This window comes from Eulemur rufifrons, chromosome 28, assembly GCF_041146395.1.
Source record: "Eulemur rufifrons isolate Redbay chromosome 28, OSU_ERuf_1, whole genome shotgun sequence".
NCBI classification, from domain to species: Eukaryota; Metazoa; Chordata; class Mammalia; order Primates; family Lemuridae; genus Eulemur; species Eulemur rufifrons.
The window spans coordinates 61771600-61791072 of NC_091010.1; the positions used below are offsets into that span (position 1 = coordinate 61771600).

Below are 19473 nucleotides of genomic sequence, written 5' to 3' on the forward strand. Positions count from 1 at the left end.
TTGGCCTCCCAAAAAGCTAGGATTACAGGCATGAGCCACCATGCTTAGCCAATAGGTTCCTAATATCTTTGAGAGCTGTTACTCAGCTGACTACAGGTGTTTAGACTGGGCTTTTATTGAAATGTCAGAGAAGTAGCCTAAAGCCATCCATGGTAGGGCTGGAAGCTGCACCTTCACCTAACTCACTCTTCTGCTCATACCACCCAGTGTGGGAACAGGGTGGGGCCTTCAGTTTAGGCCTTCAGAGAATATGCTGAATGGATACTACCTGTTTCCTCAGTTCTAGCTCCCCGATTTTTCATTGTCTCCCACCCCTAACACCCCCCTTAATCCACCTCCCAGTGTGACATCTCCCAACCCCTACCTTGGAAATTCCAACCTTTCCCATGGGTTGGGACCTGCTCTTTAGCTCCCCAAGTATCCTGTGATCTCTACCACTCCAGCTCCGGTAGCTCTGGGCTGCGGGGTAGTGAGCTTGGATTTCTGTGAATTGGGGGAGGATTGAGGTTAGTACCTTGCTGCTTCCAGGCAGTGCCTTGACCAGGAATGGCTGTGGCCAGGTTCCTCCTGAGCCACCCAAGGGCAAGCACACCTTGCCACTGAGTGTGACCTTTCCTCCTCAGACAACCCAGTCTAACATCACACGATGAAAACTCTCCTCCTGTTAATAGTACTTTTGAATCCACTCCTGGAAAATCTATAACCCTGGCATTATGAATCGGGGATTCTTCCTAGCTCTATTTGCAATATAAGGGCTCCATAGGAACTGGGAATAGCTCTGTCTGAGTCATTGGGACGAATGGTGCCATCCTTGAACATAGTTTCCAATCTCTAAATTTATCGCCTAACAGAAGTGTGTGTAGATGTGTGTGTGTGTGTGTGTGTGTGTGTGTTAATCCAGCTACATGATTATTAGTGGATCAGAGAATTAGAGGAAGCAGAAAGTATATCGGAGCTTGGAAACGTGGGAGGGACTGAAATGATCCGTGAGAATGATCAAAGCAGGGAGGACAATCAAGAGAAGATGACAAGTGGGCACAAAATCCTCCTTTTATGTTCTTTTATGCTAGTGGTGGGGGCAAGGATTATGGTGCCTGAAGCTTTTTCATATAAGGAGAGACCTCTTTAGAAACAATACAAAATAATGAATATAGAATTAGGGCTTTGGATGAAATCAAGAAGTCTGGAATCTTAAGCTTCTTCAGCCTCAGGGTAAATCCTCTGTTTCTGGTTGGGGATCCAGGCGATATTCATCTTATGGTTGTGTGATTGATGCCTGTTACCGCTACTGCCCAGTGATCTGAGCTGTATATTTACACATACATGATTCAAATGTTTTAAACTATGCATATATAACATGTACATATATGTTAACATTATAGATACAATGTTAGGGATCTGTCAAATAATGAATCTGGAGGGGAAAATTTTATACATAAAGCAGATTTAAGAAAAAAAGTATAAAATAACATTTCTGTAACACTTTATAGTTTAGGACACCCTTTCCAAGACTTTACTTCATTTAATCCTGACAACCACCTTTCGAGGAAGATTTTATATTTTATCCCCACTTTACACACACACACACACACACACACACACACACACTTCTATTAGGAGATAACTTTAGAGATCAGAAACTATGTAAAGGGAGAAACTGACCTTAGAGAGTTGGGAGGTTTGCCTATGCATATTTCATTGGTTAATAGGGAGGTGGGCTGGGACCCAGGTGACGCTGGCCAGCGTTGACAGGGGTGTAAACACAATTGGCAAGCACTTCTACTTACCAAGGCTGGGGGGTGGCTAAGGAGAACAAGACCACAGGGGCCACCTCAGCTGCCTGCCTCTGCACTGATCCTGCTTACCTGTCTCTCTCCACCCACCTTGTATTTCTCAACTCTGAGCTCCACAAGTGGAACAATAAGTAATTTTCTCCAAATAGGCCAGGTCAGCAGTAAACTAGGGACTGGTGAGGCTCTGGGGAATCACTTTGGACCTAGTGTTTGTCCAACTCTACAGGTGGACACCAGCCCCTGAAACTTGCTGTCCTCCTCTGAACTGTCTAGTTCCAATCAGGAAATCACCAGGGAAGAAAAGTCCAGAGATTTGCCTGCAGCCTTTAAAAGTAAAGACTCCAGATAAAATTGTTTACAGCCATATTTTGTTATCATTCAAAATGGAAATATTCTTACTGAATCCCAAGGGGGAGAATCTGTTCATGCTGGAGTAATGGCCTTAACTTTGTTAATGTCTGAGTGTTTCCAGCCTTCCCCTGTTCCCCACAGCTAGAGAGTTTTCTGGCTTAGCTCTGTGCTGTTTATTCCCCTTTCCCTGCCTCCGACAAAGGCCTGGCTTTGCCTGGGAAAAATAGCCCTAAGTGCTTTGCTGAGATCTCACAACAAAGAGCTGGAAATGAGGCTGGAGAGAGAAAGCCTTGGTGGAGCTTTGCAAGGAGCGATATGGGAGTAATTGTGTTCTACAAGGACAAAGAAATAAGAAATAAGATTTTTAAAAACTTGCAGAGGACATTATATAATAGTATTTGAGAAATACAAAGAACTTGAGTTTTCTCAAATTGTTTTTAATTGTGTAGACTGGACTTTTTTTTTTTTTTCTTAACTTCAAGGCTGGCCTAGAATGAACTCCTTGGGTTGTAGCTTCATAAACATCTTACTACAAGTTAGAATCCCTGTCTGAATAAATAGCAATGAGAAAGGCCACGAGAAATGATGTGCTGGCTGGGGGTAACTTGACTGTCCATCTCTTGCCATATATAAGAAGCATCACAGCACTCTAATCCTGAAATTAGAGTGAGGGCCAAATTTTGAAAATATATTTGCCACATTTTTCCAGCTGGTCTCTGGTTACCCATCATACTTAAAATCACCATCTCGTAAACTTGCAAGTCAAGTTCCACTCTTCGCTCTTCCCACTTCTCTACCCCCTCTGCCTCTGCTCCTGTAGGCAGGAGCCGTCCAAACACCCCAACCCCTCAACACACCCCCCTTCGCTGTACTTCTTCAAGCTCATTGAAGGATTACTGTAGAATTGAGGGGAAAGAATGGAGCAGTATTAGGAACACCCAAACCCCATATTTCCTTGTCACTAAGTGCCACTCTTATGAAATAGCAAAACACTGTAAGACGTTATTATTTTCTGTAACCAGGAGAAGAATCAATAGGTTCAAAATCCACTGGTCAGCTTTTCCAAGGATGTACCAACTTTCTATGGCAGTAACTCCCCCCCCCCCCCCCCCGTATTTTCTGGTGCAATGCAAAGCATTGTTCAGAAAATCTCCAGCATGATTATCTAACAGAAGGCATTTTTGACAATTATTATTGACTTGTGATAGGAACAGGCCCCAACAGGACATCAGCCTGCTTGGGAATTACAATTGGCAGAGAAGCAAAACAAGCCACAGCTATTAGCTTAGAAAAATTTAGAAAATGGGGTAAGGAGGTAAGAAAAAACGGTTTCTCATACTCCATTTAAAAGTATACAGTATGCAAAGGTGGCTTATATACTTAAGTGTACCTCTCTTTGACAGCATGTAAGGTATTAGGGAGGCCCCAAAAAATTAAGCAGAGAATGAAGAATTAGTAAAAAGAGCTGTGCCCCTGGACTCCCAGCTTGCCGGGGCAGAAGGCTCTAGATCCTTAGGCAATAAGCTGCCTAAAAATATGTTTTTGTGTGTGGTGAAGGAATGATTTTTAGACACACATATATGCACACTTAACTAGGTTTTTTTAAGATTTAAAACGTTAAAAGTGCGTGGTTTTAAAAAATCAAAACAGTGTACAGTAATATAAAGTGGAAAGACTCTTCCTTCCCTCCTATATGCCTGATTGATTCCCTTTCGCACCCCTTCCCCACGGTTTCCATCCTGCAGAGGTGACTACCTGTTGTGTTTTGTTTCAGAAATATCCTGGGCTTATAAAAATATAATCTCTCTTCCATTCCCCCCTTTGAAAAACCCCAATGGGATACTACAAAATACTATTCTACAACTGGGACTTTTTCTGTCTAACAGTGTATCTTGGACTTTTTTTTCCCAAATTAGTTTATTTAAGACTACCCGATTTTTTTTAAAACCGTCTTTTTGGTTTGTTTTTTTTTTTGGTTTGATTTTTAATTGAAAAGTAAATGCATAACAGAAAGGAAGTGAGAGACAGCTGGCTTTAGACAAATATGAAATTATTACTGTAAAAGGCTAATTAGCTTGCCTCTGTAAGGAGAAAGAAGAAATATTAGATGCAGAAAATACATTCTTTCTCTCTCTCTCTCTCTCACACACACACACACACACACGAAAGAATAATTATAGCTAGTTTAAACAATAACTTGGGTCCTTGGCAATTTTATCAGGCCATACAAAAGCCGGTACTTATTTTTTGTTTGTTTGTTTGTTTTGAGACAGAGTCTCACTCTGTTGCCAGGACTAGAGTGCCGTGGCGTCAGCCTAGCTCACAGCAACCTCATGCTCCTGGGGTCAAGAGATCCTTCTGCCTCAGCCTTCTGAGTAGCTGTGACTACAGGCATGTGCCACCATGCCCAGCTAATTTTTTCTATATATTTTTAGTTGTCCAGCTAATTTCTTTCCATTTTTTTAGTAGAGATGGCGTCTCGCTCTTGCTCAGTTTGGTCTCGAACTCCTGAGCTCAAACGATCCGCCTGCCTTGGCCTCCCAGAGTGCTAAGAGTACAGGCATGAGCCACCTCACCTGGCCCAAAAGCTGGTACTTATTAACCTCCAAAGTATGGAAGTGAAGAAGAGGTGGTCTTCTACCTTAGACAAAGTGATCTCCCTCTCTTTCAGACCAACATGATAGTCTCCTTATGAGGGAGTTTCCTCCTTTTTCTTCTATGGTACTTCTCAACTGAACAGCTTTATATATGTCAATGTGCTCCACAATAGTCGTTACAATTTCTGGTTGTCCTTGATGAGGTTATGTGAGGAGGTAGCACAAGTTTACTGGCAGACAAACTCATGGGAAATTGGCTGAGATTGGTCAAATGTAAACATTTGGCTCGTGTCTTAGTCTATTTGGGCTGACAACAAAATACCATAGACTGGGTGGCTTACAAACAACAGAAATTTATTTCTGACAATTCTGGAGAAGTACAAGATCAAGGTGCTGGCAGACTCAGTGTCTGATGAGGGCCTGCTCTCTGGTTCATAGATGGACATTTGTTTTCTTGCGGTGTCCTCACATAGTGGAGGGGGCAAGGTACCTCACTGCAGTCTCTTTTGTAAGGGCATTAATGAGCTAATCACCTCCCAAGGGCCCTACCTCGTAATACTATTGCCTAGTCAGTTAGGATTTCAACATATGAATTTGAAGAGGACATAAATATTCAGCCCTTTGTATTCTGTCCCTATGGTTCTCCAGAGAAACAGAACCAGTAGAATAGATATAGATACATAGAAGGAAATTTATTATGAAGGATTGGCTCATGAGATTATGGAGGCTAAGAAGTCCCACGATCTGCCTTCTACAAGCTGGAGAACCAGAAAAGCCTGTGGGATAGTTAGTTCCAGTCCAACCTGAAGGCCCCAGATCCAGGGAGGCCAGTGGTGTAAGCCCCAGTCCAAGTCTGCAGTCTTGAGAACCAGGAGCTCAGCTGTCTGAGGACAGGAGACGGACGTGGCAGTGCTGAACAAACGTGCCCCTCCTCTGCCTTTTTGTTCTATTCTGGCCCTCAAGGATTGGGCGATGCTCACCCTCACTGATGAGGACAATCTCCTTTACTCAGTCTACCAATTCAAATGCCAATCTCTTCTGGAAATACCCTCACACATATACCCAGAAGTAACATTTAACCAACTCTCTGGGCATCCCTTAGCCTAGTGCACTTGACAAAACTGATCATCACAGTTTGTGACTGTCTTAGGCCCTTATCCCTAAAGTTAAGCCATCCCAACTGCTGACCTGAGAAATAAGCAGCCTCCTGGTAGGTGGAAAAAAAATTTATATATAAAATCTCTCCTTAGGGAGAGTTCTCATACACAGACACGACTGAAGAAAGTTCTCACAAACAACATAGAAGACGGGGGACAAGTAGAAGACGGGAGATGATGTTAAAAGTCAAATTTCACCAGAGTACACCAAAGTCTAATCAAAACCCCAATATCTCAGAGAGAAATAAATAATAAACCTGACATTGAAAGGCCAAATCGATAATCAGAGTGGGGATATTTACCGTTGTTATTTGTGTAGCTCTAACTATGTGAACACATCTCACATTCATTGATTTCACCACTGGCAGAACACTTAGTGATCATCTCTTTAATAAATAAGGAAACTGAGACTAAAGAGATTAAGTGAATTGATCGCACAGAACTGGCTAGAACCTGACTCCTTAGTGAATATACTTAAATTAGTGTAAATATGCCATACATGTAAAAGAAGACATATAATTTGTACCATGTTTAAAAAAGAGAGCAGCATCACATGAACTTTCTACTATAACCTGGGGGACACCAGGGCAGGAGGACCTTGAATTAGGAAGCTGGAAGAGGGTGATGAAGGCTGGCAGGTAGCCACAGGCCAAGGATGGAGCGGTCAGCCAGGGAGTGCAGAAGCTGTAGGGTCCAAGGTTCGGCAAGTCCCTATCGGGAGTAAGGCAGGGCAGCTGTGGCAGGGGACTGGGGATGTGATGTTTGCAGGGGACAGAGAACATTTACTCTTTTCACTCACTCTGCTCAGCCAGGCGAGGGCTCTGCCTACCTCAAAGCAGAGCATCTGTTTGACCCCCGAGGGGGAGAGCAGTGTGCATTTGGGTCAGATGGATTACAGGAACATCTTCCCTCCATGTTTTCCTCTTTCCTAAGGACTTTGCTTGTTAACTCTGGATTTACAGGTAAACAACCCCATACAATGGTATTAGTAATGACTGACCACTGTTTTCTTCTAAGCTGCAATCAGGCAGGTTTTTCTAATTAATTCCATTTAAGGCCGGGCGCGGTGGCTCACGCCTGTAATCCTAGCACTCTGGGAGGCCGAGGCGGGTGGATCGCTCGAGGTCAGGAGTTCGAGACCAGCCTGAGCAAGAGCGAGACCCCGTCTCTACTAAAAATAGAAAGAAACTATATGGACAACTAAAATATATATATACAAAAAATTAGCCGGGCATGGTGGCACATGTCTGTAGTCCCAGCCACTCGGGAGGCTGAGGCAGTAGGATCGCTTAAGCCCAGGAGTTTGAGGTTGCTGTGAGCTAGACTGACGCCACGGCACTCACTCTAGCCCGGGCAACAGAGTGAGACTCTGTCTCAAAAAAAAAAAAAAAAAAAAATTTCATTTAAAACAGTGGTGCTCAACCCTGGCTACACATTAGACTCATCTGGGGAGCTTTGGAAAAAAATACTGATGCCAGAGCTCCATCCCAATTAAATTCTGGTTTAATTGGTCTGAGGTCCGAGCATCGTATGGTTGGAAAAACTACCCGACTGTTTCTACTAGGTAACCAGGGTTGAATCCACTGATCTGAAACATCAGGGAAAGTTTCAATCAACTAATTGTTTTAAAACAGTTGCAACAGCATTGCTTTCTTCACATCCGACAATGTGATTCATTAAAACTATAATGAAATAACTTGCAGGACATTCTGTCTTGTAGGATTTCTCATAACTCATTTTTGCTAAGGAAAGTCAACATATGGCTGAATTCAACAATAAATCGGAAACTGATAATTCCACTGAACCTTATCTTTATTGTCTTTGTCCAAATCACAACACAAAGGTTTAGTATAATAACCACCCCCTGTATGTTGAGATGTCTGGACAGCCCAGAAGGCATGGTACTTACCAGAAAAGATTCCAGGATATTTTGTTGTCATGGGACTTTCTGTGCTATGGAAATTCAATAATGAAATCACTGTGGGCTGGAATAATTAGTGATGTGGAACTCCTTCCTGCTTTTGGGCCCTCTCACTTTTATTTGAGGAAGTTTAAAAAGTACTGCCTCCTTGCTGGCCATGGTGGCTCACACCTGTAATCCCAGCGCTTTGGGAGGCTGAGGCAGGAGGATTGTTTGGGGCCAGGAGTTCCAGATCAGCCTGGGCAACAAAGCAGATCCTGTCTCTACAGGAAAAAAAAAAAAAAAAAAAAAAAATTAGCCAGGCATAGTGGTGGGTGCCTGCAGCCCCAGCTACTCCAGAGGCTGGCAGGAGGACTGCTTAAGCCCAGGAGTTCCAGGCTGTGAGCTGTGATCCGGCCAATGCACTGTAGCCTGGGCAACGGAGAGAGAGACTCTGTCACCACAAAAAAAAAAAAAAAAAAAAGAAGTATTGCCTCCCCTTTCTTGTCTCCTACCTCTTGTCTTTTTCTCTTAATTCTGCCTCAGGCATTAGAGACCACAGGAGATAGGACTACAAAGACTCACTGATTTATAGAACTGGGAGTGTAATTAAAGGTCATTAGTTAAACGCCACCTGAGGCCAAGGAACTAGATCACACAGCTGCATGGAACCTGAACTGGGCCTGGAACTGGGGGCCTCATTCCCCAAATCCATTCTGTTCAAGATACCAACTGGTTTTTCAAGATAGGCTGAGCTCAAGAGATGCTTGGGGGAGACTCCTTCCACAAGTTTTCTATTCATCTTACCTTCGCCAAGCTGTGTCCCTTCCACTTCATTCACTGCTTCGTTTTGTGAAGTCTTCTCAGGCTCATCCTGCTTAATTCGGAACACAATAGCACCTGTACTTTCCTCCTCTCTATTTAGCCCCGTGCTGCCAATTCTCGTGTATTTTCTATTGTTACATGCTCCCCTCGTGCATTTATTGAATGCCTGCTGTTGTCAAAAGTCTGTTCTAGTAGGAAATACCACGACAGAAGACGCCTGCGCTCGGCGGAGAGCGTGTCTGGGGACGAACCCCTGTACCCAGCCCGGTGGGTCGCATTTTCCAGTTCTTGGGTGGGGGACTCTGCGGGCAGCTAAGGCCCGCGGGAGGAGGGGCTGTCGGGCTGGGTGTGGGGGCTCGGCCTGGGTTCCGTCGGGGCTGGTGAAAGGCAGGAGTAGCCTGCCGGTATGGGAGGGGACACCCCACCAGTGGGCGTCTGCCCCGAGACCACGCTGAGGACCGCTGCCAGCCCAGCCACCCTCAGCCAGGCTCAGGGTCTGCCCTCGGGCGCCGCGGGCGGGAAGGCGGGCCGGCCGGGGGAGGGGCTTGCGGGAGAGCGGGAGGCGAGCTGAAGGAGGAGAGGGAAGAGAAAGCGGGAGAAGTCGGAGGAAAGGGCAGGAAGAGAGAGGGAAACGAAAGGAGAAAGAGGCGGGAAAGAGAGGGAACAGGGGGCGGAGCCGAGACTCGGGGCGGAGTCGGGGCGGAGCCTGGCGGCGTCGGGGTGGAGCCAGTGGCCCGGCTCGGATCGGGGAGGGGCCAGGGAAGGGGAGGAGCTGGGGGAGAGGCCTTTACGGCCGCCGCGGCGCCGGGGCGCGTCTCCGCCGGCCGGTCGGGACCCCGGGGCGTTCCCTCGCAGCCGCTCCCCCGCAGCCGCTCCCCCGCGCCGTCCCTCCTAGCTGCTCCCGGGACGCGGGCTCTGGCGGCCGCGGCCGACGGGGACGCCCCGTGCGCCCCCAGCGGGCCGCCGCCTCCCTCGGCTCGCGGGGCCGGCATGGAGCTCTTCCAAGCCAAGGACCACTACATCCTGCAGCAGGGCGAGCGCGCGCTGTGGTGCAGCCGCCGCGACGGCGGCCTCCAGCTCCGACCGGGTGAGGCTGGGGGCGCGCTGGGCCCGGGCGGGGAGTGGAGGGGGCGCGGCCGGGCCCCTTCGCCGGGAGAAGCCGCTTGCCGGCCTGGCGAGGCGGGGCCGCGCGGGCTGTCAGGATTTCCTGACGGGGGGAGCCCCGGCCTTGCCCGGAGAGCATCGCCGAGCCCCTGCCCCTCTGCGGTGCAGGAAGGGCTGACGACCCGAGTCCCTCCCGGCGCGCTCCCGCGCCGCGCGCCCTCCGTCGGAGTCGGGGACCCCGGGGCCCAGGCCCGGGGTGGGGATGTGGGTGTGTGGGGGTCCACCTTCAGCAGAAAGTTCCAGCCAGGTGAGCTTGGCCTGAAAGGGCTCTTTCACCCTGGAGGATCTTTTTACATGTCCTTCGCGAGAAGTTCTGGGTTCCAATTCTGACCTCAAGGGATTGTGCCAGTTCGGTCGAGTGCTCTGCTGGACACTCACTCCCTGCTCACCAGGTGGTCCTGGTCTCATTATTACAGGTGTAACTTTGTCATGGTTACCTCATAGGCAGCCAGCTTAAGGCACGTGTCTTTGATTTTAATATTGCAGTACAATTAAAGTATTGTAAAATTTTGAGATTTTTGTGTGACTCGGTGTTGTGTGATACAAAATTATTGTGGGCCCATGTTTGGGAGTCATGTAAGCTGTTAGGAGAAGCCTAAGGCTACAGCGGTTAGCTTGCTTTAGGAAAATTTGTTTGCAGTCGTGGTTTAAACAGAGCAGCCCTGCCCTCAGAGAGCCACCAGTCCGGTTTCCTGTAGGAGGGGACTGAGTGGCATCTCCCCCTTTTAGCTTGTCAGTCCTCTTCCCTAATCATTCAGAGATCCTTCACTTTAAAGAAATAGCCAGAGCATTTCTAATTTACTTGTAATTCTTATATGCAATCTAGACAAAAGAATTGCGCGGTACGAACTGAAAAGTATAAAAGGTTTCAGGTGAGCTTTTTCAGATCACAGCTGGTCACCATTTATAGAGTGGCTTCCAAGAACAGGCCATTTAATGTTATTCCCAATCCCCACAACAACCTTACAGAACAGGTGGTGGTGATACCCTCCTTTTCAGGTGAGGAGGAAGGTGTGAGCGATTGAGTAACTTGCCTGAGGTCACAGAGTAGAGTTGGGACACTGACATAGGGCAGTTCTTTGAGCTCCAGAACCCTTTTTTGCTGGCCCCATTGCTTTCTTATGAAGGCCTGCTCATTGCTTTGCTAGAGCAGTGAAGGAGAACTTATTTTTTTCCTAGGCTCTGGTTGTATTTATTTTCTTGCTATTACATTTTAGTTTCTGTTTTGAGAAGGCAGGAGAAACTATTGTGCCCAGATAAGGTTCTTGATCTTAGGACAGAAGTTGTTGAAGATAGGCTAATTCTGGCCAGTCTCTTGTCATTCTCTTGTTTTTCCTGCTTTGACCGTTTGCTTGGCTCTTTTCCCCCCACCCCCCAAAGTTTGGGTAAGGCTTCAGTGCAGCTTGAAGTAGGCTGCAAACTTCCCAGGCTGTCAAAAGAGCTAACTTTTTGGATTCTGAACTTGAGATCATCTCCAACTTATCTGACAGAACAAACTTTTCTGCACCTCAGTTTCCTCAACTATGAAGGGTAACCTGGGCCTAGATTTTGGATTAAGCTTTGTGGTTTGGATTACTGTTTATTTGTCCAAAGTCCATATCAGAAGGCAAACTGAAAACTTTTTTTCTGAATAAAATGACCATAGCCTTTGCAATTAAGTTTATTTAACTTCTTAGTATATAGCCGACCACAGACTAAGGTAGACCAGAAATCTAGAGGAAGGAAGAGGCCATTATGTTTCAGAAGTAACAACCAGTTTTGATCTTTAAGTGTTTAAGTATTGCAAGTGAATAAAGATCCCGTGCACTTGATTTTACCATAGTTTATCCTGTCTAGGACTGAAGATCCTTTCTAAGTAATGGCTATTTAGTAATGATATTTGAAGTGTTACAGCTGTTTTAGAATTTGTCTAGCAGGTTTTCTGGTCCTCACCGGAAAACACCCTACGCATAAAAAATAATAATAATATTTGAATTGAATAAGTACTTTTTAGATCTTTTTCTATATTTGGAATCATTTAACATTCTCTTTATTGGACTTTCCCCGTCTGCTTTTATGGCAAGTTTTGCTATTGTTTGTAGTGACAGCATTTAAAATCTTTCACTGTTTCCTGTTGGTTCTTCAACTGAATAGTTAATGACCAAGTCCTTTTCTTTTCCAAAGAGCAGTATTATAAGACCAAAAAAGTTTGTGGGTATTGTGGTTTTTACATTTGTGGCTATTGAACAACCTGAAACAAGAGTTTTCTTTTTCCTAGAGACATTAGAACAATCAGAAATGATGTTGTTTAAGGTTAAAATGACCATTTCCTTAGCTTGGAATGTCTGCTACTGTCAGCCACTTTTCCTGCCTAGTTCATTCTGCAAGGCACTCCTCAAATGCCTATCTGAGCACCCAACCCCGTGCTCACCCAGCGTTTATCCCTGGGGCGGGATTATTGGCCATCTTTATTGTGTTTCCAGCTACTTTCTACGCTAAGTACACGCTTCAGTTGTAGCCCTTGCTGCGTCATGTAATAGTAGTTTGTCTACTTCTTCCCCAGTGTTTTCCTCAAGGCGAGGACCATTCTTTATTCATCTTGGTGTCTCTAGGCTTTAGAGTGCTTGGGACATGGAAGGCGTTTTGGTTGAGTTGAGCTGAATTAACTTCAAATCCAAGTTTTCTCTCAGTAATATCCTTGCCTTAAAAATAAAATGTTGTTATGCTTATTACACATTTTAGTCCCTGTTTGGAATAACTTTTAATTGGGGCTGAAAATCTCTGTCCAGTTGGGTGAAGAAACAGGAAATGTGCACTTCCACTTGTGTTATATTTCTGTCTGATGTAGCATCATCTTTCTCTTTTAATCTTTGTGGTAGTAGTCCTTGTTATGTTCATCTTGAACATTGTTTAAATTTTTCAGTTTTTTTCTTTTAGCAAGACAACTGAGTATTGTTATTTTTCTGGTGTTTCCATTTTTTTTAAAGGGTATTTAGTAGTCTGCATTCATACATAGCACTGCTTTTTGATAGATGTTTATGTCTATTGTAAGGTAATGACCACTAGAGACAGATATTTAGGTTATTTTATTATCTAGCAGGGAAAATGATAAAGCTCTGTGTAAACATTCCATAATCTCCTGAGGGTAGAGTTTAATATCTAAGGATAAGAATTGTAATTTAAAGACTTAAAAAGAAATATAATACAATCCACTTTTGGAGAATAGTGATATGGTCTTATCTCTTCAGTCTTAAAATTGCTTCCACTAGTCCTTGTGGCTTTGTCTGATATGACAGTGTTATGTAATTTATTGCCATGTGTTGCCTCATTCTATTCTGAGACTGACCACGAAGAGATCTCAAAGCATCTGTCATACATATAACGTTCATAAGCATATAATCTATATATAGAAAGGTGATACTCTGAATGATGAATACTACATGAACATTTTTTGTTTTTGGAGGGGATAATAGCTATCAGAATTCGTAGAAACGTAAAAAAATTTTCCTGCTCTTCTTAGAGTTAATTTTTGATAATGAAGTTATTTTTACTTGTGTCATATGAAGTTAACTTCTTTTGAATGAGAAATTATCATTGTGGAATTGAAATCCACATAGAGTATTTCTTTTTTGAGGAATCATTTTTATGAAACTGTATTCAGTTTAGAGTTTTGTGTCATTTGGCATTTACTTTTAAAAAAGGATTTTTAACTTTCTTTTTTTAAAATTGAGTTTGCTAAAAATTCACACATTACCATGACAAAATGTGAGAGGGTATTTTAATTTAAAAAATCAATTACTATCACCAAAAGAAATTACCTAGTATATATTTTAAATCTTTCTAACCATTTTTGTTATTGTTGAATAACCAGGTTTTTTCTTAGTGTCTTTAGACTTCAGTTTCTTTAAAATGGCTTGCCAGTTTTATATCCTACGCTACTTTTTAACCCCATGTTTCATCTTACTAAGAGGCTAGCAGTTGGGTTGAATAGGTCTGTATATTTATTTTTATGTTCATTTATTTTTATTCATCTACATATTGTACGAATGTGCATTTATTTCCTATTTTAAGATAGAAAAGACTTACCCCCCTTTAGCGTCAAAAAATAAAAGACAGGGTCTTTGTAAGGTGACTGACAATTTTTGGAATCAGATTTTATAGAAGTTTTTATGCATATTTTGTTGTCCACACTGTCAGCTGAGATTAAGAGTAGTTAATAGTGGCTTTTGAGCATTTTTCCGGAACCAGCCACTGTTCTAAGCCCTTTGTATGTATTATTTCATTTCATCTCCACAGTAAACCTCAAGAGGGAGGGTTTCATTATCATCTTCATTTTACAGGTGAGGAAACTGAAGCACAGATAAGTAATTTGCTCAAGTTCATAGAGTAAGAGGGGGAGAGCCAGGCTTCTAAGCCAGTATCTGACGCCCAGGCCAAGTTTTCCTCAGTTTTGACAAAAATGTTTTATAAACCTTTTTACCTCCTTGACTACAAAGTTATAGGATTTATATTTTCATGGGTAATAGCTGAAATGTATCTTAGCTATCCTAATCAATAAGTGTAGCCTATATAGAGAATAAAATAGCCTCTCAATGTCAAAGCAAGCACATCGGAGAAGGATCTACACAGAATGAAAAGACTGATAATAGGGTAATAGGTTTGTTCTTTGACTTTGTGTCTGCTCTGGCTCCTTTCTTGTAAAATTAGTTTATATAGTTATGGGGAATGTCCCTATGTAGTAGATTGACTAGTAGCAGTTTTTCCACCCATGGTCAGTTTATCAGGTTTCTCTTCTTAAATTTTTAGAACATCTGCAGTTTGGGAAGGGAATAGATATAGGGTAGATCTTTGAGCAGGAACATTGATATGTACTCTGTGGGAACTATTTCTTCCAGTGATAAGCAACCTGAAGCCTTTCTCAGTCTAGCTTTGCAAGAGCTCTAGATCCGATTTCATGGGCATCCTTTCAGAGCATATCAAGCAGAGATGGAGTGGAGGAGAAAAAGCCTTTAGGGCAACCACCTTCAAAGAAGGGAGGAACCTTTGTAGAATCACTGGTTCCTGGACATGTGTGTTCTGGCCAGGCCATGCCCAGCAGAGGCCAGGGGACAGAGGAGAGATAGTATCAAGCCCTTCTAGGGTAGATCATGCAGGTGCCAGAAACCAAGGTGCCTGGACAGCGTGGTCTTTTAGGAACCTGGCTGTATTGGTGCAGGTTCCCGCTTGTCCTACCTGCCCAGCCTAACACAGCCCTAGCATAGGGAAAAAGAAGATGTCATGGAGGGATCCCTAGCACCTAGTCCACAGCAAGTCTTCTGTAAAAGTTTTATTGAATAAATTGAAATATTTCTAGTCCCTGGTCTACCTTGTATGGTTTGAATAACAAAGGAGTTGTTGGGAGGATTAAATGGAGAATATAAAAACAAAAGACTAGAACTTACTGCCTTTCTTGCCACCTAAAAATGTCATGCTAATTTCTCATTGTCATTTTATTCAATGAAGGGGGAAATCTAACCTTTAAGCCTGCAGGATTCAATAAATCTTTTTGAATGAAAATAAATGAGATCCATGGGCATCTTTATTTTTCCCAAACTGGCCCTTGTGCAAAAAAAGGTTGCTGTTGCTAATTTTGGTCTCTGTGATTTATGATGGGATTGGTTGATGTATTTTCAGATAGATCTAGACTATTGGAAAATCAAACTAGTTTGGCTGTGCTATTGATTCAGTATATTCTCAGCATCTTAGTCTAACCTCATTTGGCCTGGTTTTATGGGGATTTAAATGCGTTAGATCTTTACAAGCTGTTGCTATTTCTCTGTGTGTCTTTTTGTAAACTGTTCTATTTCTGTTCAAATATGTTTTAAAACATAACCTTTTAAAAAATCTAGCCTGGCAAGTGCAAGTCTGAGAAGTAACAGCAGTTTCACAGAGCCTCTAACAAATAATTATTCATTAGCTGATCTAAGTCCTAATCATCATGTGACAACTGACCATAATTGAGCTGAGAACATTTGAATCAGTATGTTTAAGCAAATAGGGAAATAATTTTAAAAATCATCAATAGCTGTTGATAATACATTAAGTAATATATAAAAAGAGTATTTTTAAAGTGAGGATAAACACTGAACATTTAGCATTATGGTACTGTCATAAGACATACTGGTAGTATCTTAGTTAAATTGTGTGTTATGTTAGAATGACTCATCTTCTGCTTGCTGTAGACCCTTAAGGGAGCTGCTTCCATTCACAAAAAAGCATCTGCTCCTGCTTTCTTTGATAGGTCTGGTTGAGTGAAATACAGGTTGATTTTAGGTCAGTGTTCATTGATTGTTTTTATTTTAAGTTATTTTCTTTTAATTTCAGGTTCTTTCAAGTTTACTCTTGCATTTCTTTAACTTGGTAGTGGGACACTTTAAAGTGCTGTGCTGATTTTCTTTATGAATCTCATTCTTTGAAACAGCTTTTCACTTTTTTACACTGAAATTTCAAATTTCATAGTTCTGCAAGGTCAATATGTAAAATTTGAGGCAGTTATCTAACTGCAATGTTAGGAAATTTTAAACATGCTATAATGCTTTCAGTGTATAGTATTATTGTTTCACACTATCATTATATATTGTTTTTATGCCAGATATGAAGTTATTCTCCCTGTTTGCAGCTTAAGGTATCTTCCTTCCCCCAGGGGACAGCTGTGGTGAGTGGGCCAAAGTGTTCAGCAGAATAGTAGTTTGCTGGTCTCTCTTCTAGGCGTTTGTACTTACTAGCTTCCAGGATTCATCCCTAGTAGCTGTGCCAGTCATGCATTCCCAATTGCGCCTTTCATACTCCCTTTTCTTGAAGAAACAGTGCATGCACCGCCCCCTCAATTAATTTAGTATTATATTTCTTTCTCCTAACAAATTACATTGTCTGAAATTCTGTGAAGTCATTTATTTATTCCTTCAACAAACATTTATCGAAGACCTGTCTGCTAGTCAGTGGCAAAGTAAAAAGATGGCTAAAACACTGTCTTTACCCTAGTGGAGGGTGTAGTCCAATGGAAGAGAGACACACATGATTCTATTGCGACAGATACTGTGATAGAGCTCTAACACAGAGTTCTGTAGGAGATTTGAGCTGGGTCTGGAGGTTTGAGGTCTAGTGGTTTTTTTTTAAAGATGGTGGAAATCTCTTTTCTTTCCTAATAAAATGGGAAGAAAGGTGTTCTTTGATTCTATGATGTTCCTTCCAGCTGTAAATAGTCTGTGATTATATTGCTCTATGAGTGGAAAGCCCTGGAAAACACGGGTGTCCTATGCACTACTAGACTCTTAGGGACTTTTTGTTTGTCTTGCCAGAAATAACACTTTGTATATATAATGCCTTTCTTCTAATTGGGTGTTAAAAAAAAAAAAAGTTTGAGGATAAATAGTGCCTAATAGGCCAAACTATAAGAAATAGTATATATTTTTCCTTCCTCCCCACTCCCCCAGAACACTATGCTGTGGCCCTTGTTTGATCTGGAAGCAGTTTTTCATTGGAGGCCAAATAAAATGGCAAATCCTAGAACTGATGATGGGTTTGAAGGCAGAGCTTTTTGTTAGTGAGGACTTTGGTGGCAGAATGACTGTGCAAACAATCTTAGAAGGGAGAGAGTAAATTAATTTTGAACAAAACTTTCAGGAAAAGCTAGGAAATTATTTAAACACCAGCTGGGAGAAAGGTTACATCTATTTAATGATGGAAGTGCTAATTTTACACATCTGGTAATCGCTTTAAAATGAGGAAAGGAAAATACCAATTCTTAGCTCATCTGTGCTTTGATTTAGCTCTCAGAATCCTGTTTCTGAAAGTGATACCAAAGGACAATTTTTGGAAGAGCAGAAGGTGAGGGGTATATCCCAACACATTGCTTTGTTTCTTGGGTGATACATTATGAACTTATGATCCAAGGATTTATCTAATTTTTGTTCGAAGTGGTTTTACATTCAGGTTCTTAAGGTCGTGAGTTTGGAAAGTTACAACTTAAGCTGTACTTCCTTTCATTTCTAAACCATGACTTTTAAACGTTGTAGGTCTTCTATACTGGTGTTCTGTACTGTTAAGTCTATGCCTTTCACAATTTTATACATTTCCACCAGGTTCTCCTGGGCTGAAAAGTCTTAATTACATTGACCTTTCATGAAAATCCTTTTCTTTAGTTCTCTGTTCTTTGAGTTGGATTGGATCTTTTCTTGAGATGTAATTAGGACTTTATGCTTCATATCAAGAATCATAACAATTTAGTGTTTGGACATTGTAGAGTTTAAGAAACAATTTCTAATTTCCATCAAGACGATTGAGACTTTGTGGCCGCCTTGCTGCACTGTAACTGGATCCCTATTTTCATAGGAATGTCTGGAAATTATTAGGTCCCTTTCTTAGGTGATATGTCTCATCATTTAAGTATTCCTGGGGTCATTTTTTGAGGTGTATTTCCTTCTGATAGCTTAGACCAGCTTTTATGCCAACTCACTGTATTATGACATCTTTTTATAGTTTATGACACTTTACTACATGACAGAATTTAAAGTTGTGCATGCCACAGGCATCATCTTTTATTAGACTGATAGGATAAGACTGAGTTACTAATACAGGTTCTTCCCAGTGACCTATAATCATTTAGGCCAGTAATTCTCAAGGTGGCTATACATTAGAATCACCTGGGAGACATTTGCAAAAAAAAAAAACCTATGCCCCACCCTAACCAATTGAGACCATCTCTGAGAAGTGGAGCCCAGGCATTAGTATTTTATAAAACTTCTAGATGATAATAATGAGCAGCCGAATTGACAACTGTTGAGATAGATGTCACACTGGGAAATCACCAGCTGCTGGAACTTCTAATTGGATTAGCTCTTTAGCTTGCTGAATGCTGGAGAATAATTACCATTAGAGAGTTCAAGGAAATATATATCAAACTTTGCATTTATAAGATGGCATCTGAATCAAATTAATCCTTAACCTGTTTTCCTGGCCTAATTAAATTCTGAGAATTAAAGCATTGATGAGCTAACAATTGGTTCTTTCAGTTCCTCATTCTGAAAACCCTTTTCCTCATCTGTTTGACTTTGGTGTTGGTGATTGTCTTTTCAGAGCAGTAATATCCTTTGTCTTTAGCAGGAAATTAAACATGGTTCTGATTATGCACACTCTGGCACCTTTTTTTTTTTTTTTTTTTAAAGACACAGTGAAAGTGCCTATAAACTTCAGCAGCTGTGCAAAACCCAGGCTTGTTCTCGGGTTGAGGAAGTGCCTTCACTCTATGATCTTGGAATGAATGACTCATGCTGTCTATAGACACACTACTTAATCACTTGTTTTCTGTGTACCAGGAAGAGGAGGGCATATGAAAACAGAAGCCACATACCACCAAATACATCTGAAATGAGTGGAAATGTTGACCTAATGGATCAAACAATTGAGCTTATTACACATACTTATGACTTTGGGCATATATTACTTTATTATTTCACTAGTTAAATTTTGGCATTATTTCTAAAATGCTATACTTTTGTAATTTATAAGCAACTCTGCTCCCTATTAGATAACTTTGATAATCTTAAATTTTAAAACTTATTTGTGAATTTAAAATGTTTCTCTTTTGAACTTGGATGGCACTTTAAAGTATACCTTCTGAAGAAAGGTTAGAAAACAGTATGTTTGTTGGAGCAGTTCAGTTAGGTGGT

The 19473-nt window shown here is 42.1% G+C and overlaps 1 protein-coding gene and 1 non-coding gene across 3 annotated transcripts in view; both read left to right on the top strand.

Moving 5' to 3' along the window:
• The first annotated feature begins 9550 nt into the window (after nucleotides 1-9550).
• INPP5F (inositol polyphosphate-5-phosphatase F) overlaps nucleotides 9551-19473 on the top strand; it is an 80032-nt gene continuing 70109 nt past the window's right edge. For both annotated transcript variants that reach the window (XM_069461151.1, XM_069461152.1), the window contains exon 1: nucleotides 9551-9710. In XM_069461151.1, the coding sequence (XP_069317252.1) occupies nucleotides 9614-9710 (97 nt within the window). In that variant the 5' untranslated portion in view covers nucleotides 9551-9613. The remainder of the gene's footprint in view (nucleotides 9711-19473) is intronic.
• On the top strand, nucleotides 11670-11733 carry LOC138376732 (U7 small nuclear RNA). The gene has a single exon (XR_011231709.1). It is a non-coding gene; the product is annotated as a U7 small nuclear RNA (small nuclear RNA).